The 26219-nt window shown below is 25.3% G+C and overlaps 7 protein-coding genes across 7 annotated transcripts; 3 read left to right on the top strand and 4 right to left on the bottom strand.

Annotated features, from left to right (window-relative positions):
* Nucleotides 1-3953: 3953 nt before the first annotated feature.
* Nucleotides 3954-5435, top strand: Phum_PHUM600210 (uncharacterized protein; the record flags this gene model as incomplete). Its single annotated transcript, XM_002432714.1, has 5 exons — nt 3954-4042; nt 4313-4320; nt 4521-4726; nt 4808-5000; nt 5221-5435. 5 exons carry the CDS (start codon nt 3954-3956, stop codon nt 5433-5435), a joined length of 711 nt encoding a protein of 236 aa, XP_002432759.1.
* A 378-nt stretch (nt 5436-5813) lies between these two features.
* Phum_PHUM600220 (organic cation transporter, putative) lies at nt 5814-7818 on the bottom strand (the record flags this gene model as incomplete). Its single annotated transcript, XM_002432715.1, has 6 exons — nt 5814-6026; nt 6110-6300; nt 6382-6596; nt 6673-7075; nt 7142-7302; nt 7613-7818. The coding sequence occupies 6 exons, from the start codon at nt 7816-7818 to the stop codon at nt 5814-5816; spliced, it is 1389 nt and encodes a 462-aa protein (XP_002432760.1).
* Nucleotides 7819-12261: 4443 nt separating this feature from the next.
* Phum_PHUM600230 (mannosidase, endo-alpha, putative) lies at nt 12262-13688 on the top strand (the record flags this gene model as incomplete). Its single annotated transcript, XM_002432716.1, has 4 exons — nt 12262-12610; nt 12688-12870; nt 12971-13195; nt 13273-13688. The coding sequence occupies 4 exons, from the start codon at nt 12262-12264 to the stop codon at nt 13686-13688; spliced, it is 1173 nt and encodes a 390-aa protein (XP_002432761.1).
* Nucleotides 13689-15318: 1630 nt separating this feature from the next.
* Nucleotides 15319-19897, bottom strand: Phum_PHUM600240 (Exportin-4, putative; the record flags this gene model as incomplete). Its single annotated transcript, XM_002432717.1, has 13 exons — nt 15319-15600; nt 15679-16022; nt 16109-16459; nt 16582-16859; nt 16941-17208; nt 17285-17527; nt 17607-18048; nt 18155-18329; nt 18414-18571; nt 18649-19028; nt 19249-19305; nt 19638-19743; nt 19847-19897. 13 exons carry the CDS (start codon nt 19895-19897, stop codon nt 15319-15321), a joined length of 3135 nt encoding a protein of 1044 aa, XP_002432762.1.
* Nucleotides 19898-20494: 597 nt separating this feature from the next.
* On the bottom strand, nt 20495-23021 carry Phum_PHUM600250 (uncharacterized protein; the record flags this gene model as incomplete). Its single annotated transcript, XM_002432718.1, has 10 exons — nt 20495-20566; nt 20842-21028; nt 21115-21283; nt 21404-21472; nt 21509-21566; nt 21658-21933; nt 22044-22100; nt 22243-22303; nt 22414-22823; nt 22920-23021. The coding sequence occupies 10 exons, from the start codon at nt 23019-23021 to the stop codon at nt 20495-20497; spliced, it is 1461 nt and encodes a 486-aa protein (XP_002432763.1).
* A 267-nt stretch (nt 23022-23288) lies between these two features.
* Phum_PHUM600260 (small nuclear ribonucleoprotein sm D2, putative) lies at nt 23289-23621 on the bottom strand (the record flags this gene model as incomplete). The annotated part of the gene is made up of 1 exon (XM_002432719.1): nt 23289-23621. The coding sequence occupies one exon, from the start codon at nt 23619-23621 to the stop codon at nt 23289-23291; it is 333 nt and encodes a 110-aa protein (XP_002432764.1).
* Nucleotides 23622-24073: 452 nt separating this feature from the next.
* Phum_PHUM600270 (uncharacterized protein) lies at nt 24074-25419 on the top strand (the record flags this gene model as incomplete). The annotated part of the gene is made up of 3 exons (XM_002432720.1): nt 24074-24228; nt 24533-24778; nt 24873-25419. 3 exons carry the CDS (start codon nt 24074-24076, stop codon nt 25417-25419), a joined length of 948 nt encoding a protein of 315 aa, XP_002432765.1.
* Nucleotides 25420-26219: the final 800 nt, after the last annotated feature.

Genomic DNA, 26219 nt, shown 5'->3' on the forward strand with positions numbered 1-26219 from the left:
AAACTTACGTATAAGAAAAGCAGGGAAAACAAAGAGAGAGTGAGAGAGAGAGAGTTGAGTAATAAGAGAGTAATAACTATTTTTTTTTTTTTTTAATTAAATTTAACGAAAAACTAAAACTTGCATTTTTATTTAAGATAGAGAGAGAGAGAGAGAAACTAAACAAAATTTATTTAGAAAATTTTTATAAAATAATATTGAATGCACACAACTTTTAAAATTTTTTTTTCCCCTTTTTCAATCTTTGGATATCGTACCTGAGCCTAAAAAAAAAATTTTCACGCGAGTGCTTTTTTTTTTTTTTTTTTTTTTTTTTTTTGCAAACTACAAAAAGTTTTATGGATTATTTATGGCAAACGAAAAAAAAGTTTATTTTTTTTTAACGCAAGAAGTATTTTACTACCAAAGTTACATTATTATTATTATTATTATTTCCACATAAAAACGAAAAAAAAAAAAAAAAAAAAAAAATTTTTATTTATTTACTTATTTATTTCAATTCATTATTTTCCTATTTATCATCATTAGAATTTTCAATTTTCCTCCTTTTTTTTTTTTTTTTTTTTTTTTTTTTTTTACAAAAAAACTACGAACGTAAAATAAGGCATTTTATTACGAAATAATGTTTTTCCTTTTTTTTTCCTTTTTTTTATGACCTTTAACCTTTTAAACGAGTAAAGAGTAGAGAAAGGGAAAAATCGGGGGCATTTTTTTTTTTTTTTTTTTGAATGAAAGAAAAAAAAAGGGGGACCCACAGGAGTTATCCTTAGTTTAGATATGGATTTTGATACCCCGTTTGCTGAAAATAATAATAATCAAATTACGTAAATACAAATTTAAATTTAATTTTTTTTTTTTTTTTTTTTCAAATTGGAATCGTTTTTTTTGAAAATTTATTACTTTCATTTTCATTTAATAATACCAACAGAAAAAAAAAAAAAATACAAATACGGGGGGGGGGAACCAAAAAAAAAAAAAAAATTACGTCGTGATTTATAAAGCAATAAAAACGAATCATAAAAAAAAAAAAAAAAATTTAAAGCAGTAAAATTTTTCTTTTTGTATTTTTTTTTTTTTTTTTTTTTTTTTTAATCGAGTTTAAAATTTATTAGAAATTAATCAAGATTTATATATTTTATTTTTTTTTTTTTTTTTGCGACGACAGAAAACCTAGCAGGCAAAAACCAAAACCTATTTTCAAATTCATTATTAATTGAAATTTTCCTTTTTTTTTTTAAATTTTAACCACCACAGTCTGCAAACAATTTTTTTCCCTTTTTTTTTTAATTAAAAGTAATAATAATAATAATAATAATAATAATAATAATAATAATAAAATAGGAAACAGTACTGTGGCATGCGGTTCGAATTTTAAAGAAAATTCTAGAAAAAAAAAAAACACATTTACGTATATACTTATTACCAAGAAGGGCTCTACTGTCAAACCATATAAAAATTTATTACATACTTAAAAATGTTGTTTTTTTTTTTTTTCCCTAATGTCTCAATTTTATTTACTATAAATAATTTTAATAAATAATAAGTTGGAAAAAAATTATATCATAATGTACCGTTAAACCACCCCCCCCCCAAAAAAAAAAAAAAAACAATATTTATTATTATTAATATTTTAAATAAAAAATTAACTCATTCTATTTTTTTTTTTTTTAAATAATAATAATGGCATTAAAAAACAAAAAAAAAGGTGACGGTTTAAAAAATATTATTTAAGGTCTAAACAGCATAAATTCAAATTAAATAACTTTTAAAAGATAATAATAATAATAATAATAACGACGATGTAATAAACCTTATAATTTAGTGTTATTACATTAAAAATAATTGTTGTGTTCTCAAAACTTTTTTAACGGCAGCTACAATTTTTCATTTTTATATAAAAAAAAAAAGGAAAAAAGGAAAAAAGGAAAAAAAAGGAAAAAAACCCTGCAAAGGATCTACTCTAATTGGATGTAATCATTGCAGATTATCCTTTGAAACAAACCACAATCATTATTTAATTTTGAAATTCTTTTACCATAAAAAAAAAAAAAATTCAATTAAAAATTTGTTATTATGTAATTCACTTTCTTTTTGAAAAAAAAAAAAAAAAAAAAAAAAAAAAAAGTCAGGTTATGATGTGATACTGGGTAAATTTATCTAAATTTCCAATAAATAAACAAATAATAAATAATAATGATTCAATGGGAAAAAAAAAAAAAACCTTTGAAAAAATAAACTCATAATTAAATTTTTTTCTTGTCTCGATTTAAATTTTAAAAATCTCATATCAACTACATATACACATAAAATTTTCATTTTGACATTTATAAAAGTAAAATTTTTCCAACATGATAAAAAAAAAACTAATTAAATGGCGTAAACAAATTGAGAAAAATAATAAAATTCAAATTAAAAAGTTTTTCTCAGGTGAGCAATTATTATTATTATTATTATTATTATTAAAACTTGTTTGCTACAAAATTGACTTTTTGAAATAATCAAATGAGTAAATTTTATTTTCCTCGTGTTAAAATGTAACAACCTTCAGGATTTGTTAGTTTAAACAAATGATAAAAAAATATCATTTTTATCATTTAAATAATCAATAGATAATCAGATAAAAAATGTTTTAAAATATTTTATGCCTAATGGATGTATTATAACTATTCGACAAAAATTTTTTAAAATCGAGTGAAAAAAAAAAAATGTGATTAAAACTCTTTTAAGAAGAAACTCGATTGTTTTTAAAAATAATATTTTCCAAAACAATTTATACCCATAAGTAAAACCAATCACAGAATATGCTAAATAAAAAATAATCATAGTTTATTCCCAATAGAGAAAGTCAATTTTCTTCTAAACTCACTTTCATCGCTAAGATTTAAGAAAAAATAAATAAAAGTAATATGGAGGTAAAGTAATGGGTAATCAAAATGTTTGAACTAACATAAAATATTTAATTTCAACCAATTTTGAAAATATGAATGTTGAATAACTTTTGAAACGAAATGAAATAAAGTTTTTTATAAAAATAATTTAGTATAAAAATTTTTTCAAATCGTATACTTATAATTTCGAATTGCCTTTAACTTTCGATGCACTTTCATTAGTGAAAAAATTTTTAAGAACTTTTGAACCATTTTTGAAAAAAAAAAAAAAAAACTTTCAAAGAATAATTTCAATAAAAGTGATACAAATTGCTATTTTAATTTACTAACAAAATTTTACGCGAAAGAATAAATTCATTTTCTTTAAAATTTTGACTTGCCATTTTTTTTTTTATATTGTTTCACAGTAAAATAAAAATCAAATAATATTCATTTAAAAGTATTATGTAAAAATATTTGAAGAAACGGTTATAATATTAAAAACTAAAAATGAAATTTTTTTAAATATTTAATAAGACAAAAAATTAAATATAAAATTTATATAAAATCAATTTTCTTTTATTTTATTCGTCATTAGGGATAATAATCAAAAAAAATGTGAACTCGAAAATTTTTAAAAAAAAGTTTCATGATAAATTTTTTAGTGAGGTAGTTGAAGATCGAAGGAAAGGTAAAATTATAGCAGACAATAATTGCTTACCTCTAGCTCTTCTAATTGACGCCGCCATGGGTCTATAGGATCAGCCAGTCCAGCTAACGGCATAATCTGTTAATGCAAAAATTAAACAATAACTTCACCAACACTTAATAAACATTTTTTTAATTCATTGATAAAGAACAAAATTAATTTGACAGACTAGCCAGCTCTTCCGCTGGAATGGCGTCTACATTGACTGCAATGACCTCTACACTGGAATAAAACTAACCTTGAACAACCTGTTGATTGGTCCAATGTACGGGTTTCGAACGACATCCAATAGGAAGCGAGACCGGGAAGCGGACTTTATTGTGATTGGTTGTTATTGTGTAATTACATTTGAGCGTTAAGACTTCTGCTATTTCATCATGGCATCGTACTTTGGTGAAATTATTGAGCCTACTACAAGAGCTTTGTTTAATGATTTTAGTGACGAAGAGGATTGTTCGCAGAATTTGTAAGTTATTTTATTTATATTGGTTTTTTAAATATATGTTTTAAAATTAAAAACGCGAAAAAAATTATTTCGAGTAATGTTTCAATTAAATTTATCGTTCGTTTAAAATGATACTTCAAAATCCCGGTTCGTGATTATTACTTTTCAGAAAATTAAATCTAATTTGGCCTGGAGGTGAGGAAAAAATACCTTCAGCTTTAGACGCAATTTATATTTTTGAAGGAAAGCTTTCCTTAGGTAAGAATATTTTTAATTTAATTTTTTTTTAAGACAGATAAGTATAATAATTAAATATAAAATTTTTTGTGCTCTTTCTGATTTACTAACCAAAAATTACCATCCTTCCTTCATATTGTATATTTATCATTCACATTATGTAATTTTCAGTATTCAAATTTTAATTATAAACTCTTCTTAAAAAAAAAACAGCCTAATTTTATAAATTTTAAAATAACAGAAAAAATTTATTTTTTGTCAGCTTTTGCAGAAATCTTTCTTCTCGACAATAACACATCTCCAGCAGCAGAAATTATAATCGACAGTAATGAATCTGATTATAGTAACGATCCAGAAATTAGCAAGAAAAAAATTTTACCTAGTCGAATTTTTTTAAACAAAAATAATGCAATTTGTTTAATAAGTTCATCATTCACATCAGAATCGGGATATTTTTTTACACAAGCTGTAAGCAAAATTTATCAATTTTGAAAATAAAAAATTTTTTTTAAAATAAACTTAATTACTTAAATTAATAATAATTTTTAGATACTTAAGTTTTTGCAAGTTTCGAATAAAGTTTACATTTTTACAAACGATTCATTATACAATTACAAAACTGAAAGCCTTTATGATCTTCCATTTGGATTTATAAAAGAATTAAAAACAAGTTATAGTTCTCAAAAAAATCTTGTCGATCTTCTCGAGACACCTAATTTTATAACTGGAGTTTCTGGTGCAAGTAAGAAAAAAAAAAAAATTTGATAAAGTTTACACATTTAAACACACACAATTTATTTAAAATAAATTATTATTATGAATTTTAAAAGAAAATTCAATTATACTTTTTCTGTGATAAAAAATTTTTTTAGTTTGTCGACAAAATATTTAATGATAAATATTAATAATGATAATAAAACCTTGTTATTAAAATTTAACTTTACATTATATCAAAATTACAGTTCTCAGCTGGTGTGAAATATTTAAGAAGAATGCTACGGCATTTATTTGCTACACGGATCAACAAAAACTTGATTCTATAACGGCAGAACCGTATCTCTCTGTATTTAAAAAATTAAATTCCACTCTGTTACAAACGAGGAATCCAAATTATAATAAAAAAACATTTTTTGGAAATCCTGGAAAAATCGGAGAAAATTCAAATATTTATTTGTAATTTTTAAATAATTAAATATTTAAAAATTTTATATTTTATATTTTTTTTGTTTAAATTACGAAATATATAAAAAAAAAAAAAAAAAAAAATTTTTTTTTTTTTTGGTTCTCTTTTTAAAATGATATTTCATTCCTCTTTTCTTTTTTTTTTCTAATTTAAATTTAAAGTTTTTTTAAAATGTCGGTGAATGTAATTGAAATTTTTTTCTGGAAATTCCATAAAAATTTTTTATGCTCAATTTACATGTTTTAAAATGTAGATTTTCCGTGTACCTATATATTGAAAAGTTATTATGTTTAAATTCTTGTTAATTAAAAATTTTAATTTTTAAATACCTAAAACCGATGGATTTTCTTGTGTTTTTTCCTAATTTTATCATTATTCGACTGTTGATAAGGGCAAATCGTATTTGGGTTTCCTTTTTGAAAAGCAACTATTGCATGCTGTATCGCCAACTCCAAATTTTTCTCCATCTTCTAATGTTTGAGGTAACGGTTGATTAACTGTTTCCGGTAATAAAAGAGATAATATTCCGGAAATAATTGCTATCGATGCAAATATCAACACCGGCAAAGTTTTGTCTAAAGAATCCTAATAAAAACATTTTTTTTTTATTAAAATAATTTTTTTTTTAAAACGCTATTGATGAAATAAAGAAATAAATTATATATTACCAATAAAATCAGCAAAGGAGTAATGGCTCCGCTTAAACGTGCACACATACCCCCTATACCTACGGCTGTCGACCTAACCACTGTCGGAAATAATTCAGCTGTATAATTATAAATTATAGCAAATGATCCAGCTAAGGCAAATTTTCCAATCATGACTATAGCAATCACAGTATTTTTTTCGGTTTCGGTTTCTAGAAAAAAAAATATTTTTAAATTGTTCAAAAAAAAAAAATTTCAAGAGCATTTTATTTTTTAAAAGTTTTGTTTAGTACCTTGAGGTATGCAAGCCGATATTAAACAAGCTGTACCTCCGAGTATCATCAAAGAACTTATGAGACTCCTTCGTCCTGTTTTATCCATTATAAATGCAGTTAGTACGTAACTTGGGTACTCGACTATACCCGTGACGAAAAGCATTAAATATGGATTCCCTGGAAGGGCACCCGTACTTAAAGATAATCCGTAATATCCTAAACTATTAGCGAACCTAAAAATAAAAATTTATTACGTAAAATAAAATTTCGATGTAAAACGTATAAAAAAAAAAATAAAAAAAAATTTACCAGTTAAGGCAAACATTTAATGTTTTCTTTCTCAAGTTGGGAGTTTTTAAAAGTCCCAAAACTCCCGCACTTTGATCATCGTTTCTAATTTGTGGACGTCTTTTACTGATAAATTTTTCTTCGTCTAACATTCCTTCGTTACCGTTTATTTTTAACGCTTTTTTAATTATCGATATCGCTTCTTGAGTTCTGCCTTGCGTCCAAAGCCAACTGGGACTCTCGTCAATGAGCCACCAATGACCTATTAGGAGCAAACTGTGAAGTCCGTAAATAGCTTGCAATAGGGTTGCATTGTACGGTATAAGCCACCCCCAAAATGCAACGAGTAATAAACCTCCAGCAAATGATGCTTGAAACGAAAGTCCAGTCACTGTTCTTTTTGAAGCTCCAACAAGTTCCATAGCTGAAACGAATATGAATTTTAAAAATTTAAACCTCTTAACTTAATAAAACTTTTCCGATATTATACTCACTAATACAAATCCAGTAATGTATGAACCTGCTGATCCGACAATTCCATAAAGATATCTTACGACTATAAATGTATAAAATTCTGGTATAAAAGCTACGGCAACTCCTAAAATAAGTTGTAAAACTGCCGAAACATAAAATACTTTTTTCCTTCCTACTCTAAAATAATAATAAAAAAAAAAACAATAATTTTTAATTTATTGTATTAATTTAAAAATTAATAATTAATTAATTTTTATTAATTATGTTTTAATCGTTAATTTGTTTCGAACAAATTTTTATTATTATTTTATTTTATTTTTTTTTATTTTTCAGGTATTAATTAAAAAAATGAACATGAAGTCAAAATTTTCGCATGAGTTAAGATTTAAAAATTTGCTGCTACGCTTATGTAAAACAAAAAAAAACTGGATTTTTACATAAATATATTAAAAAGGTAAAATTATAAATTTAATTTAATTAGCATTACCTATCCGCTAAACGACCTAAAGTTGCCGCTCCGGTAAACACCCCCAACATATATGCAGATTGTGCCACTGCTCCCATCCATCTTCGATCGCAAACAAAATTCCACTGAATTAAAAAAAAAAAAAAAAAAAAAAAATTTATTAATTTATTTTTATATAAAAAAAGAAGGAAAACGACATTTTCGATTTTAAAAAAAAAAAAAATCATTCGAGTTTTTAGTGGTCGTTACAATTTTTATACATTTACTAAAAATAAATAAATTTTCTTTATCGAATTTGATTTGGTTGTAAGACGAATTAAAATTTTTCATCATCATCATCATCATCATCATTTCATATAGTATTTCAAATCAAAGACACCAAACACAACCTCTTTAGCCAGAGAGAGAGAGAGAGAGATACTATTTTCGCGTTAAACAAAACTTTTCAAAATTTAATTTTCTCAATGCTAACTAACGATTTGTCCTTCTCGTATACCCGGCTACCCATCGAATAATCCAGAATTTAAATGTTCTCAAAATGTTTTTTTTTTTTACAAACCTATGTTCTGGTATGGCGGCAACAGTAACGAGTGAAAGCATGTGTATACCAGCTGTAACAGCTCCCAAAATTAAGATTTTCATTCGGCAGCAAACATCTAAAAAAAAAAAATAGAAGGAAAAAATTTAATTTTTTTTTCAAGTTCAGTTACACTCTTCGTTTTATTATTATTATTATTATTATTATTATTATTAGTAATTTTGCTACCGAGTAATAAAAATCAAAAGCGTAAAATTTATTTAAATAATGAATTGGTTGGTACCTTATCTGAAAAAAATTTTTTTTTTTTTTGAAATAATAATTAAAGTATATTTAAAAAGTTGTAATATTATTATTATTATTATAATGATTATTATCATTATAATTATTATTTGTCGGATCGTTAATTAATTAATCCAACAAAACCCGAGCGAGAGAGAGAGAGAGAGAAAGAGAGGAGAGAGAGAGAGAGAGAGAGAAGAAAGAGAGAGAGAGAGAGAGAGAGAGAGAGAGAGAGAGTTACTTATTTTCGCGTGTTAAAAAAATTCTTTAAATTTCCTTTTATTTAATGTGGCATGGCTCCCAATGCTACCACTAACGGAATCGTTTAGTTTATTATTATTATTATTATTATTATTATTATTATTATTATTATTATTATTTGTTTTAAAACATTTGCTTTTAAATTTTTATCTGTTTCAAGTTATTTACCGATAAATTAAAAAAAAAAAAAAAAAAAAAAAAGTGGCAATTAATGATAAAATGATTTTTTGTTGTCTTTGTACATATGATGTAATCTATATCTAACTATGAGAGAATTTGTTGTTTTTGTGCCCCCCAAAGTTTTTTTTTTTTACTTCCGTTTTTGTACTCTCTGTCTCTCTCTCTCTCTCTTTGTTACTCTCCCACCCACCTACCGCGTAATTAAAATCAATTTTTTTAAAAATTATTTTTCACGTTCATCCATGATGATTAATAATAAAAATTTCAATTTTGAATCGAAATCGAACGGAGAGAAATATAGGGCTCCCCCCTCCCCAATATTAGGAAAAAAAGAAAGAAAGAGAGAGAAAAAATTAGGATTCGGTTAATTAATGCCAATAAAATGGCGATTTGAACTATTGAACTTTTTTTACAACACGGATTATTAAAGTCGAATCAATAAATAAAATTTTGTTTTTTTTTTTTTTTTTTTTTTTATGTCTCAACACGAGAAATATTTTCTAAGGAAAATTTTTTTTTACCAACACGGAGGGGTCACGTCCTCTTTTATTGTGAGAGAGAGAGAGAGAGAGAGAGAATACAATAATATAAAAATACATGTAATCAAACATGTAAGACAACGACAACAACAACAACAAAAACAAATAAATAAAATTAATAATAATAATAATAATAAAATCGAAAATTTAAATTTAAATTTTAAAAAATCATTAGTCTTGTAATTAATCGTAATAATAATAATAATAATAATAATAATAATAATAATAATAATAATAATAATAATAATAATAATAATAATAATAATAAATTTTAACGTTATCGAAATGAATTATTTTTGCCCCAAATCAAATATAATTTGATAACATTCGTTTACTTATTTATTTATTTATTTATTTATTAATTATTATTATCAGTTTTATGTATGCGTGCGTGTGTGCGTGTGCGTGCGAGTATTTATTTTTAAATCTAAATTATTTTTCTTTTTTTTGTTATTATTATTATTTCCATTTGATTCCAAGAGTTGTTTACACTCTTATAACAACACAAAAATAATTTTTTTTATTATTATTATTATATCGTCGTGAGTTTAGTATTATTATATATTAGTATAATTATATATTATTATCATTAAGATTTATCGATCGTATATTATTAATAATGTACATAACAAAACAAAAAAATGAGTACTTTTGCAATTATTATTATTATTATTATTATTTCTATTGTGTTTTCTTTGTCAGATGATATTTTCCCAAACCGCCTCATCACCTATCATTATTATTATGTATATGTTAGTTAGATAAAGAAAAGAATCGATTTTTACAAATTTCTAATAATCTGTGTCGTATTTTATCTCTCTCTCTCTCTCTCTTTTTTTTCAAGACTTTATCGCGTGTGCTAATAAAAGAGAGAGAGACAAAATATTAATAATAATATTATTAAATAAAGAAGGATGTTTCATCGACATTTGTCAATCGAGCGGAAATGGCACCTTAAAGTCTTTTTTTTTTTTTTTTTTTTTTCGTTTTTAAATGTCGGGCGTTTGTAATTTTGTCGTTTGTTTGTTCGTTTGTTTCACCTTATGTGAAAAAAAAAAAAAAAAAAAAAAAACCTAAAAGAAAGAAAAAATTTTTTAAAAATAAATGTCGGTTGTTTTAATCATCGAATTAAATTCCCTCGAGGAAAAAATTTTTTTTTTTTTATTACCATTACCATTACCATTAATATTATTTTTAAACGATTAAAACCACCGATTATTATTATTATTATTATTAATAATAATAATAATTATTATTAACGGCCTTGATTTATTAATAAAAAAAAAAAAAAAAGTGTGACCCAATAATAATTATTTTTACTTTTCACTTTTTTTTTTTTTTGTAATTATTAAATATTTAAAAGTTTAAAATTAATAATAATAATAATAATAATAATAATAATAATAATAATAGTAGTTTGTTTTAAATATGTTTTAAAAGGAAATTAGATAAATACGACAAGAGCAGTAGAAAAAATTCGGTAATCTAATTTTTTTTTTAAATAAAAATAATTATTATTATTATTTAGGTCAAATTTAGTAAAAAAAAAAAAAAATGAAAGGAAGACGACAGGCACACACGCATACACACACACACACACGGGCGACCGTTACAAAATTTTTATCAAAGAATAAGAAAGCAAAAATAATAATAATAATAAAATAAGTTTAAAAACTAAAAAATTAAAAAATTTACAGAAAATATTATTATTATTATTATTAATATTATTGACGACGTACCCAATAGTTGCATCAATTCTTCTAAACCTTCATCGGCGTTCATGATTTAAAATAATAATAATAATAATAATAACGTCTTTATGTTTGTTAATAACAAACGCGCACAACAAACGTTTCAACTCGACTAACGTTTAAATAATATTTTTCATTTACAAAAAAAAATTTCGTTTCGTTCACTTCGCTATCAAAACAAACTTCGGACTACAACTACAACAACAACAACCAAGTTAAACGATTTGTATTATTATTTGTAAAAAAAAAATATATATATAAATAATAATGATAATAATTTCTTGCACGAGTGAGAATTAAAAAAAAAAAAAAAAAAATTTAAATTTAATTCGTGAGTCGCGGCGATCGATCGTTTACTATTATTTTTGTCGTCGTGATAATTAAAAAAAAAAAAAAAAATCTATTACGAAACAAACGAACAAACAAACACACGCGAATTTTTTTTTTATTAAAAATGGAAATTTCGAGAAGATGAAAAAAACCCTGTACGTGGTTTAATAACGGTCACGTGTAGGTACAAGTGTGATTTGTGAATGAACTTTAAAAGTTCAAGTTTTTTTTCGAATAATTACCAGGCTTGAAAATAATAATAATAATTCGCCATTTTTTTTTTTCAGGTTTATGGGTAGTGATGATGTCGGATACGGTTCGAAAATCATAGACAGAAAAAAAACCAAACCGTAAAATTATAAATTGTGTGATTTATTAATAAAAGAGGGGGAGAGGGGAGAGGGGGGAAAGACAGAGAGCGAGAGAGAGAGAGAGAGAGAGAGAGAGATAGAAAATAAATTTTAGTTTTTTTATTAATACACCACGTCACGCGAAATGAAATTGCCATTTCGATATTTTTTTCTATTTATAAAAAGAAGTTTTACGGGTTACAAATTTTACACGTTTGTAACATTAACCCTGACAATAATTTTACTAACTCAAATAAATTACATAAAAAAACAAATCACGCAATTGGATTCGTTATTAATATATGGTGGTAGTGCCACTACAACGACTACGACATTACGAACAAATATTTACGTAAAATCGGAATCCATCAAACAAAGCATTAATAATAATAATAATAAAAAAAAGGATACAGAAAATAAAAACGATGCGAAATGGAAAATGTTAAAAAATAAAATAAAAGAATTGAATAGAATTCGAATGAAATACAATGAAAATCGCCATTATGAAAATTTTGAAACGAATCAAACGATTTTCCCGATTAATTACAACGTACACATATTTTATTATGCTTGGTATGAAAATTTACGGATCGATGGAAAATGGGAACATTGGAATCACGAATATATAAAAAATTGGAGGAAAAATGATGAGAGAATTTATCCGAGGGGTCGTCACGTACCTCCCGACGATATAGGTTCGAATTATTATCCGAAATTAGGTTGTTATAGTTCGAAAGATGTTTACGTTATTAACGAACACATGAAACAAATAAGTAATGCCGGAATAGGTTTGTAAATAAAAAAATATCATTGTGAAACAAATACCTGTCGGCGGGTATAAATTTTCCGGTTGATCCTTTTTCAGGTGTTTTGGTAGTGTCCTGGTATCCGCCTGGAATGTCCGATGGTTCTTATAGATCTCCGGATGAGATTTTTTCATCACTTCTCGATTCGGCTGAAAAATATAAACTTAAATTAGCACCACATATAGAACCTTACGAAAATAGAAATCCGTATAATTTACTGGAAAATATTAAATATTTTAAAAGTTAGAAAGAATTTTCCTCTTTTGTTTATACCTTGTTGCTGTTGCTCTTGTTCAGATATTAAATTTTTTTTTTCCCATTCGTGTATTTTTTTTTTTTTAGATAAATACGGAAATCATCCTAGTTTATACAAGATAAAACGTGGAGAAAAAAATTTAATAGTTTATTACATATACGATTCGTATAGAATTCCAGCGATTAGCTGGAGAGAACTTTTAGGTCCGAACGGTAACATAAGCATAAGGGAAACATCGTACGATGGAATTTTTTTAGGACTTTTAGTCGATTCAAATCATAAATACGAAATAAAAAAAGCCAAATTCGACGGTGAGAAATCGCGATTGATTGATTGATTGACTGATGATAATAACAAGGAGAGATTTAAAGGAAAATTATTTTTAAAGGTTTTTACACGTATTTTGCGAGTAATGGTTTTTCATATGGTTCGACTTGGAAAAATTGGAAAACGCTTTCGCATTTAGCATCGAGTCAAAATTTAATTTTCGTACCTTCGATTGGACCTGGTTACGTCGATACGAGAGTTCGTCCCTGGAACGCGATGAACACGAGAGATAGAAGACATGGAAAATATTACGAAGTTGGTTGGAGAGCGGCCATAAGCGCAGGAGTTGATTACGTATCGATAACTTCATTTAACGAATGGCACGAAGGTACTCAAATCGAACCTGCAATAAGAAAAAATACAATTAATTATACTTATTTAGATTACGAACCTGAAGGTTCGGATTTTTATTTAAAAGTCACAAAATATTGGATTCATTCTTTTACAAACAAACGACGACCCATACCCATTTTATAATTTTTTTTTTTCATGTTACCAATTATTATTTAATTAATTTATTTCATCCTTGTTTTGTGATGCACTTTTTTATGTACATAAAATTAAAACTAAATTCTATTAATTATAAATAAAATAAAAAATATATACAAATAATTAATAAATACAAACAAAATTCTCTCTCTTTTTTTTTTAAACTTATTATTAACCTAACTTATTAATTTTTAAACTTATTATTATTAAACTTATTATTTCAATTTAAACATTTTAAAAATATTTTCATATCAAATAATAATAATAATAATAATAATAATAATAATAATAATTAAAATAAATTTTTAATTTTTTTAATTTTTTTATTTTTTTAAAAATATTTTATGTACATTTATAAAAGTATTATTAATTAGTGTTAAATCACTACAATAAAATTTTTTTTTTTTTATAACAACAAAGCTCAATAAAACTTTTTTTTTGTTTTTATGTAATAGAATTTACATATACATAATGCATACACGCACACGCACACGCACAAATAAATATAAACAAATAAAATAATAATTAATTAATTTAAAAAAAAAAAAAAAAAACACGTTTTAGAAGACATAAAAGGTCGAAAAACAAAAAAAAAAAAAAAACGATTCTGATGTCTGAATTGATTAGCACAAAAAAAAAAAAAAATAAAAATATTTATAAATCAAAATAAATACTTGCGGAGAGAATCCCCGCGCCCCCCGCTCCCCCCCCCCAAAAAAAAAAAAACAAATTTTTTATTAGTAATTTAAATGTAAAATAAATAAAAAAAAAATTTGTTTTTTTTTACATTTTAAAATGCTTTTTAATTATTTTTTTTCCAAATTAAAATTTTTATATGTAAAATATATTTAAAATATTTCATCGTTATTAATAATAATAATAATAATAATAATAATAACTAATAATTTCTATCAATTAAAAACAAAATTAAAAATAAATGAAAACTCACTATTATTATTATCAACGTAACAATAAAAACGCGAATTACAAAATTAAATCAATTAATTTTTATACTTTAACACTTTTATTAATTAAATTATAAAATAAATCAATCAAAATAATATTATTATTATTAATAATAGTAATAATAATAATAATAATAATAATAATAATAATAATAATAATAATAATAATAATAAAGTGTAGAAGCAACCAAATTTGATTGGTTTTTTTTTATTTGTTGTTTAATCAATCAAAAAAAAAAAAAAAAGTCAATTTTTTTAATTAATTCAGGTTAATTTTACCTGATGAGATTTTTTTACTTTTCATATATATATTTTCAGGTACGTTAATTATTTTTTTTACTTTATTATAAATACATAAAGCTACTTTGGCAGTCATTATTTTATTATAAACTTTTTTTTTTTTTTTTTTATTTTTTTAATTTAATTTCCAAGTTTAAATACATGAGTTTGTTTTTGAAAACCTTAAACTTGAACTTTTCTTTTTTTTTTTTTTTTTTTTTTTTTTACAAAACAAGGATGCTCTCGTGTATCCCTGAACCTGTATTCGTAATGCCCTTTTTTTATCATATCCGATCACAGTGTAAAATAAAAGTTTATACCTAATTTCCAATTAAGAAAAAATTGAAAAATAATCCGACGATGGTAGACGATGATCACGTGAACATACCGAATACGTTTACTATAAAACTTTCGAAATTGTGATAAAATAATAATTCCGTTCTCTTATCACACTTCAGTGAAATATTATTCGTTAATTTACAAAATTCTTTTGTGAATTTTTCCCGTAAAAAAGGATCCGTTTGTGCGGCAAGGACGGATTCGACAAAGGCGTTGTATTCATCTTGGTAGCAACATATGAGCGTGTAAACGGCACCACTCGTACCTGGCAAACAATCTGCGCTTAACCGATAAGACAATGCCATGTTCATCAATATCTGAAAGAAAAATCAAATTTTTTTTTTCTATAACTTTCGCCTGTTTGCATTTGGACACATCGACGTGGAAACGCTTACCTTTAAAAAAGGTTTACAAGTTTGTAGGGTTGGTTTCCCCGCTTTTGTCTGTTCGTAAATGTGAAATGCCAAATCTCGTATGAAATAACAACACAGGGGTACGATTTCTTGACCGAAAGAATTCAAACCCAATTCTATCGTTTGAAAAACCGTTTTTAAAAGATTTTCCGGGAGTTCAAAAAATTTATCCGCGTGAAATTCACTTATGATTCTTATTAAATTGAAATATTGAAAACACAAAGCTGGATATTTTAACAGTTCGACACTCATTAAAGGCATTATTATGTTAAGACCGTACAAACAAGCATCTATGGCAGTTAAGGACTGATCGTCTTTATCTCTTTCTGTAATGTGCAATGGAAAGAAAAATTTAAGTAAATAAATAAATATTTTAAAAAATTTTTAAAAAAAATGATATTTTTCATGATACCTGCTAAATCCATTCCATCTTTAAAACACAATTCTCCCAATAATTCCATTAGTAATAAAATGTCTGCAAATGTATCATCTTGCGAATCGGATTCCAACGTTAATCGTCCCGAATTCCAAGACGCGTAAGTTTGTATTGTGCTAAGGCAAATTTCGTAGATTTTCCCCGATTCCGCGGGAATTTGAGCCGGAAGTAAATGATTAACGAATTCCCAAATGGTCGTCAATATTAATTCCACTATTTGTTGATAATTGTGATAAACTCTCATGAGAACAGGCATTTCCGAGATCATTGGGCTCAAATACTGAAAAACTAAATTTCGTGCCGGACCCGAAGATCCCATTGAAGAACCTGAAAATCGATAATTTAAGTGTTTACACTGTCCGGGACGTATACTCAAACATATAATATTATCATTATTATTATTATTGTAACATGAAAATTAAATGAGTAATTTAATAAAACTAACTAACCGATTATACATTCTAAAATATCAATAATTTGAATTTTTATACTTTCATCGTGAGAAACGTGTGAAAAATTATGTTGACTCGTGAACGACAATAATCTGGTTTGTAAAGGTTTTAAAATTTGATCAAAATAATTTCTTCTGTTATTTTCATCTTTTAAAGCCATACCAGCCAGAGTTAAACCTTTCATAACATCCCTTTTTATTCCTTGAGGTAAAGAAGACTGAATTTTTAAAAGACTAATTATTTTAACTAAATTTTCATTGATTACATATTCGACTCTAAAAATAAAAAAAAAAAATTTTTTTTACTGTAAATTACACGCTGGAAAATAATTTTTTCTTTTTTTTTTTTTTACTTACTTTGATTTATCTCCGACTAAGGAAATAAATAAAATAACAGCATCTCTGGTAACTCCGGGTTCAGAATTCAAATGAATCAAGTACCCGATTGCTTGTTCAAGTAAATAATTGACAGCCCAAAACGCTCCTGCAGGATTCGTATCGATTGAGCATAATAAGAGAGCACTTTGAGGTTCACATTCTGAACTGTCTTTAATTACACTTAATCCCACCCACTGATTCAAAAACCACAACATAGAAGACAGAACTTCAGGACTGAGAAATTGAACTAAAATACAAATATTTAAAAGTTATAATCACGTCATATCACACATGGTCGCCAAATATAAATAATTTAAAATTACCGATTTTGACTTCGATAAATTTTTGGCATAAACAACTCAACCGTAAAACGGATGAAACAAGACGAATAACGGGATCCGTTTTTTCTTCAGCGTTTGGAATCTCTTCGAAATTTTTATGAGGTGAACTGTAAACTTGAAAAGTGATTTCATTGCTAACTGTTGTAGATAACTTGGCAGAATATTGTTTTAAGGAAGAGGGAAAATTCAGCGGATCACAAACTGGATCTTCCGATATTACGTTACCTAGTATAAAAATAATCATTGAAAATTTTCACAGAAAAATAATTAAAGCCAAAGAGGATAATTTTTCAGGTTCACTAACATGAAATTAAAAGTAGCCAGTGTAAATCTTCAAATAGTAAAACTAAAGAACTAGAATCCGATATTGTTGCCGATTGTTGATTTCGTAACCTTTCAAATCTATTACCAAGTTCTTTAGTTTTACCCTCGATTAATCGGGATAATATGGGCAAGCAATGATCAGGGCAAAGTCTTGCTATTTCCCCAATGGTAATTAATTGTTCTTTGAATTTCACTCTGTCCATTTCGTCGGATTCGTCCAATTCTTCTTGTTCAAGATCCTTTCCTTCTCCCCTCGTTCCCAAAGGGGGTGCTAAATGACATTTTAAATATATATTAAAAATTTGAATTAAAGCACCTGAATGATTATCTTTCCAATAACTAGGAAAGCCTTTTAATGTATTCATCCAGGCCACCATCACGTTATCAAACGCTTCCATATATAATCTGTCATCTGTACAAATCTAAAATCATTAAATTTTATCTTTTATTTGTTTAAATTCAAATAATGTATAAATAAATTTTATAAGCACAATAATAACAAAATTAATACACGAGTATAAAACTTACTGTTTCTTCTGAGGCAGCTCCTTCTGCGAAACTGCAAGTCAACAAAACTAGTTGCTCTACAAAAGATTTAAGTAAATTTGAAGGCAAAACATCTACAAATCTTAAAGAAAATATAGAAAACAATCTTTTGACTATATTAGACAAACCCAAAGCTTCTCTATCGAGAATTTTAACGCTGTAATAAATAATAAGTAATAAATTTATTTCTCGTTTCTCATAAGCTCTAAAACGATGACAAACATAAAATTTCACAACTTACTTGGTTAAAAAATTAACAAATCCTTCTATGTAATATCCTAAATATTGTGCATTAGATTCTTTGGATTCGAATATATTTCCTTTTATTGCTGCTAATTGAACCAAACAAGTTAAGGCATGATGAGATAATTGTGGGTTAGAACGAATCTTCCAATAAACCTAAAGATTCATAAAAAGTTAATCTTTTTCTATACAATTTTTGATTTCTACTTTTAAAAAAAAAAGTGTTTGCATACCAAAAAAAATAAATTAACAACTTGAGCTTCTAAAATAGCATCTTTCCAAGTTGCATTCAACTTTAACATTGGCGTTTCACTAGCTTCATAAAATGATTTAGCAAAAGGTTTAGGAAAAAAATGATCAGTGAAATTCCAGCATAAAATTGATTCTGAAATTGCTAATAATTGCTTAACAAGAGATAATGTTTCTTGTGAAAAAGGAGGCTCAGCATTGACTAAATTATTTAAGGCTCTACAACAAAACTGGAATATTCTTTTGAGGTCAGATGATTCAAACTCCGCCTTGGCCCAAAAATTTACTTTTCTCGTAAGACCAATATCTGTAGATTTTTCAGTAAATCCATATTCTTGAATGATAGCTGCTAATAAACTGCAGCCTAAAATTTTCTAAACAAGAAAACAAAACATAACTTAAAAAAGAATCGACAGTTGTAAAATAGTTATAATTTTTTAAGTTACGAAAAAAATTTAGAATAAATTAAAAAAAGGAAAGATTTCAAATTACCTTGGAATGATCAGCATTCAAAATTAAATTTTCATTTCATTAATTAATTGACCTCTGTGTGTAGCATTATCATCAACACTACCTCTCTTTACCATAATTGCAATAACTTGTAAAATTTTTTCTCTGACAAAACTGGCAGAGTAGCCGATCTGTTTGCGACATATTGTAGCAATATTGTCTTAAAGAAGCAATATCATTCTCCTGACCATGTCACTCTCTAATAATGGCATCTTTTAATACAGTAGCACTTCAAATAATACATAATCAACAGTGCAAGTTTCTAAATAAATGTTATAAAAAATTTTTAGTTTCTTAATAAAATAATTTTAAGTTTGGGAAAATACAAAATTGAAAGAAGTATTAGGAAAAAATGTTGGAGGATGTTTAGGCACATTTGTTTCAAATTACACAAACGTAACACATGTAACAATAACTAATTGAACAAGGCAAAACTAAAAAAAAAAAAAAAAAAAAAACTTACCCAATATGTATTTACACAAAGCATAAGGAGACTTTGTTTTTTTGAAATTAGTAAAAATCTCTTCTGCAGCATGTCTCTGTTCGTTGTTCACGATATTAGGAGGTGCCTAAATATATAAAAATAACAATAATAATAATAAAATATTAAAATAAAACAATAAAAAATTTTCAACTGCAAAATAAAATTTTCTCAAAATTAAAAAAACTAACCAATATTATCTGTGCTGCAATCTCTAGTTCTCTTAAAATTTGCGTGTCCATTTTAAAAAATACTTTAACTAGAGATGCATTAATAAGTAAAAAATTTTTTATTTAAAATACTCCCCAAAATAAGCTACATAACGACAGAAAATTCTAAAATTATTTTTAAAATGGCGAGTGCTTACTATTTTAATATGTGGTTGTTCAATTATTGTGAATTTAATAAATGTTATTAAAAAAAACATAATTTTTATTTTTAAGGCTGAATTAATTACATTTTATGATTTGGGGGGGTAGCCCCCAATATTAATAATAATAATAATAAAAATCATTTAAAATTTTTGGTGTAATATTATTCAAAAAATATATTTATGTTTAATAAATAAGTTAATTCGTTATTTTCCTTATTTATCTTCTAATTTACCAAAAATTTTTATTAAAAAATTACATTAATTAAACGTCCCGAATCCGCTAACTTTTATTTAAAAAAAAAAAAATTTTTTAATAATAAAGAAATAGTCTCGATATTTATTTATTAATTTATTTTTTCCTCTCTGTTGAAAATATATAAAATGATGAAAATTAAATTCGATGGAAAATACGAGCGAATAATAAGTTCAAAAAAAAAAAAAATTTTGAATTTTTTACCAATGGAACTTATAATTCTTTCAACAAGCATAAATGAATTAGAGACATAACTCTAATAGAAGAGAGATCCGCTAATACTTCCTGAAATAAATAAATAAATTAATTAATTAAATAAAATCTTTAACAATGGAGGATAATTTGAAAAAGTTAAATAATTAAAAACATATCAAATTTCTAATTAAAAAAATATTACAAAATTTTCCTTTTATTCATTTGACATGGCCATGTATGTCATTTAAAAGAAATAATAATAATGACATAACAATGTAATTATAATTAACGGTAAAAGTACCGGTAATTAACCGGTTTTTAATCCGGTATTGTCATCAAATCATAATTAAGTATTTTCTTTTTACCTCTATATTGTGAAGAGTATCAACTTTTAATAGATTATTTTTTCGAAAAGAAATTATTGCCACAGCCAAAAGTGGCAAAACCTCCAATGAATCGTATGCCAAAATTAAATCCCATAAATACAAAAGTTGTTCTGGAGGTAAATGTCCACTAAAAGCTCTCATTATCCATTTAAATACAATTCGAATTCTGTAATAACGTTTTTTTTTATTTTAATCGTTACTTTACATCAAAATTTAATATATATATATAAATTTTCAAAATTGAAAACCCACGGCTGAACATTAATTAACTTTAAATGAAGCCAAAGTTGAGGTTCTTGTTTTTGAAGCAATCTTTCAAATAATAAACAAAGGGGTAATATGCTTTGTTCGTGTGAAGAAACCTCGTGAAGTCTAAACCAATACCTTAAATAAAATGCTCTGAATGTGTGGTACAAATTCACTGGGTCATCATAAATATAACACAATGCAGTTGCTAAAAATATAATTATTATAAATTTCAATATTCATTTATAAATTGAATTTTTTTTAAAAATAATAATAATAAATTTTACGTTCGTACCGTACATGGTAAAACCGTGAAAAGGTATTACTCCGCTTGGAGGGTAAGCAACAGTATTTTCAATAGATACTGCCTTTCCACGAATAACAGCATGAATAGGGTTACTTGAACTATGAGGCACTACTGATAAGACATCAGCATCCCTTGAAAAACAAAGCATCACCTAAACTAATAAGTAATATATTAAAATCTAAAAAAAGAAAAAGGGGAGGGGAAGGGGGAACTCGTTGAATGCAATGAAAATAAAATATTACCTGATAAAGGACATCTTCAAAAACAAAATACTGATCATCGTTAGACGCAGTAAGCTGAACATCTTTTATAACAAGTTTATCTATCATCAAATCATATTGCAAAACCAAAGATTTTAATTCTGAAAAATATTCAGTGTGTTGAGCTTTCGGTTCTGAACCCAAAACCTGTGACCAAATTCTTCCTCTAATACTTTTAGGACATCCCTTTTTTAAAAATTCTTGAGCTGTTGGAGCATGCTTACTCGAAAGAACTTTAAAAATAATTTTCATAATTAACTGATACATATTAGAAAAAGAATTATAACTGAAAATTTTTAAAAACCTTTTTGTCCTAATTCCATTCTTTCAGCTTCTAGAGCGCTTAAAGTCGTAGTTCCGGCTACAACGGTAGGTTCAAGACCCAAAAATGGTTCGCCTCGAGACAGTTCATTATATAAAACCCGCTGTTAAAAAAAAAAATTAAAGAAAAATTTGAAAAGTCAAACATCTATCCATATACCGCATGTATTTTAATACCATATTTTTAAATTTAAACAATTAATTTGGTATTGAAAAAAAAAATAGTCCAAGTTTTTGCCCACGTACCAGATCAGACAATGTTTTCACTTTTAAAGGTATCTGAGTAAAATCCCAATTTCCACCGGTTCTAAAATTTTTATAAACAATTACAACTTTTTAAAAGTCTTTTTTTTTATATTCTTAACTGCAAACAAAATAACTACTAATAATAAAAGTTAAACAAAAAAAATTAATCACCTAATTAAATTGTAATTAGGGCTACGAATAGACATAAGAACATCTAAAAAATCTTTTGGTGCATATACAGGTCGATATTGAGAAAGATCTACATCATAAGTAGACAGTTCTGTCCATTTTTCTTGTATTTCATCTCTATCAGATGCTAATCTAAAACGAGACAAAGGAACCCCCAAATCATTACTCATTGAATTCAATGATTTATGTATTCTTTTTTCCCATTGCATTTGAGCTTTTCTTAAATAAGCTAAAGGTTCCTTAGCATGCTGATTATGCAAATGATTGCTATGAGCTCTTATCCAATGAAAAATTGAGTTTCGAAGTTCTGTTCCCATTCCTGAATGCCTTAATGCATCCATTAAAGAATTCCGAAAATCACCTTTCTTAACTGATGAAGAGGAAACTAATTTCTAAAAAAATTTATACACTCAATTTTTTTTTTCATGTAAACTAAAATAATAATTAGTAAATATGCTTATTTGTGTAAGCACTAACAAAATTCTTACCTGTAAATCTGTATAAAAGTTATGATACAAGGGCATATTTTGTATATCTTCAGTGAGTTTTTGAGCAGTAAAATGTATACTTCTGTCTTTCATATCATCCATTATTTTAGAATAATTTTTTTATTATTCAATGATTAAAAATATATAGTTAATGGGTCACAAATTTGGTTGCCAGGGAAACAACAATTTGAAATATGGCGGATTTAATACATTTTAAAACATCATTTAAAAGGTTTTCGTTTTATTTCGTAAAAAAAAATTCTATTTAAACCTTACATTAAGTCTTAATACTAATTAAAAACTAAAATACAATCTTTTACAGTACTTTGGAAATATTCTTTTTTATAAGTTTGAAAAGGTTTACTTTATTTATTTCCCAGATGCAGTTGCCAAAGGATTACGAAGCACTAAAATAACTGAATCTCCTCGCAAGAACATTTTAGAAATAAATCGATCTTTATTGACTGATTTCGCTTTTTTCTTACCCTTTCCCGACCGGGGTAGTTCAGTCCACATTTCTTTAACATTTTCTAAAACCATATTGCAATGTCTATCAAAAGCCTTAACTCGTCCTAATAGTTTTCTATTATTACGACAATTTATTAGAACTTGAGTATTATTTTTAACTGATTGACTTAATACAGAAAGTGGCCCGGTGCTGAATTCTTCTTCCTCTCTTTTAGACAATTCGTCAGGCGTCATTTCTGATTTTGGCTTCACAGTTGAACTATAAAAAAAAAAAACAAAATTAATTTTTTTACTTCGTTCTTTATAAACAATTTCTCAAATAAAAATTCAAACGATATAAAAATTTACTAACGAAGTCATATTGAAAAATTAAAAAGAATAATAAACTTAAATATCAGTTAGAGGTGTTTGGCTAGGAAAAAACTGTACACTCAGAGAGTACCAACATAAAATTTTATTTAAAAAGTAACCCTCCTTTTATTAAATTGACAAAAATTAAAATTTTTTATTATATTATACAGTTAAAAATGTATTTTTTTTAAGTAAGGGTTCATTTCTAAATAATTTTTTAATAAATTTTTTAATTTAAGCTAAGAAAAAATTTTGCTAACGAAAAAAATTTACTAGTGTTTCTCAGTTTTTTATTAGTAACGATTGGCAGTTTTGTTGTTTTACCCGCAGGAACTATGGATTCTGTGAATTCCATAACATTTATTAAAAAACCCTTAAATATACCATTTAATGATGAAACATTACTATTTGCTAAAGAAATTCTTTGTGGACGTTTATTTATAGGAACATATGAAGGCAGGCGATACGTACCGATTTTAAGCCAATATAGGTAAATTAACTTGAGCGTCATTAACTTAAGGTCTGTCATTTAGATTTCAAACTCGGTCGCTATTATATGAGTCATTTACAAGTAGACTCAAAAATCGCCCCTTCTTTTTAAATTATTTTATAGAATAAATTTAAATGCAGTAGAGTAATTTTAGTGAACTGTCGTCTCTTATCTGTAGTACTTTATTTAAATAAAATTTCATTTATATTTTAGGTCATTTATTCTTTGTTAATTTTGAATAAATTTATATTAATTTTTCTTTTAAATTTATTATATACATTACAATATCATTTATTTTATTCAGGGATGTTGTTGAAATCGGTTCAGAAGAACAAGAATTACACAATGATTTAGATAAATTAAAAAAAAAATGGTTTAACATAAGTAATGTGAAATGGGTTGGAATCACAAGTCCAGGAGAACAAAATTTATTAAAAGGCTACTGCCTTTGGGTTAAATTATCAAATATACCATTTGATACTTATTGGTTTCAAATCAAACATGTTAAAGTAATAGAAGGGGAAGTTTTGCTTCAGTTGAAATGTATTAGGTATTTATTTTAAAAAGAAAAATTATTGTTTAAAAAATACCTTTTTTTTTTCTACAAAATGAGAATTTCAATAATTTTCAATTGATACTTTTAGAAAATGTCCTTCACTGTACTCAATGGCATCACATAATTCTAAAAAAAATGAAATCTCTTCGGAAGTTTCTGATAGTATTAAAAATTCAAGTATTGAATACAATCTTCAGAATACTATAAACCCTATTGAAAATATATTTAAAAATTTATTAATAAATGATATACCTGCCATAACATGGAAAAATTTATTTAAGACAATCAAAGTTATATTTGCCGTATTAATAACTATTACTTATGGTACTTTATCATCTGTGGGATCGATAGGGGATTTCATTATAAGATTAATTAGGGAAATGTCAATATTTATGCATGCTGTTTCCCCAGTAATTATTCAATTAATAGATTTCTTTGCAAAAATTATCGGTGGATTTTTCATAATAATTGCCGGTGTAATAAATAGGACCAAAACCTATAATGCACCAAATCAGAATCGGGAAATTACATACAACAATTTTTTAAAAAGGCTTAATTCTCAGGTTCCTGCCGTAGATTGGAAAACGAGAAACAGAATTTTAAAGGAGGAACTCCAAACGCATTTAAAAATGTGAAAATTATTTACTCTTTTACTGTATATAATTATTTTAATAAGAAAATTTTGATTTATTTAAGACATTTATAATTATATTTTTTACACATATAAAATTAATAAAATTTTTTTTGTACAAAAAAAAAAAAAACTTATCATTTTATTTCAAATGTTTTAGTTTTTTAATTGTATTTTATTATTTGTTACACGAATATCGAATGTTTCACAGAAATATCTTTTCAATTTAAGCGTTTCAAATGCTTATGTTAAAAACTGTAAATTATTAAAAATATATTTACTTTATAATCGATTAACAACTTTCTTTAGACATATAACAGTTTTTTATAAAAACATTTTATAAATTACTCGTTAAAAATATTTTTTTGTTCCTTTTTTAAATTGATTTCGAAATAAATTGAAAATTTCAATATAGTTGTTTTTTAACCTTGCCAAAAAAAAAAAACTATTTAATTTAATTGATTATGTTTTTTTTTTTATGATTAAATTTACCACAAATTACTTGTATTAACTAGCCTATATTCTCATGAACACTAATCAAGGTCATTATAGTAATTTTAATTTTATTTTGCAAAATTTTTCCTTAATGTCTAAAGATGATGACTGTAGTGTGTTATAAGAAAAATTTAAATTTTCACTATAAATAATGAGTGAAAAAAATAAAATAAAAGAAAATAAAAAAAATAAATAAATACAATTTAATATATATTTATTATGATTTTTAATATTTTTTTTCAACTTTAAACAAGTTATTATAAAATGACGTCAACAAAAATTATTTGTAATAAATGATGAATATTAATA

This window comes from Pediculus humanus, genomic scaffold, assembly GCF_000006295.1.
Source record: "Pediculus humanus corporis 1103172108317 genomic scaffold, whole genome shotgun sequence".
Lineage (NCBI taxonomy): Eukaryota > Metazoa > Arthropoda > Insecta > Psocodea > Pediculidae > Pediculus > Pediculus humanus.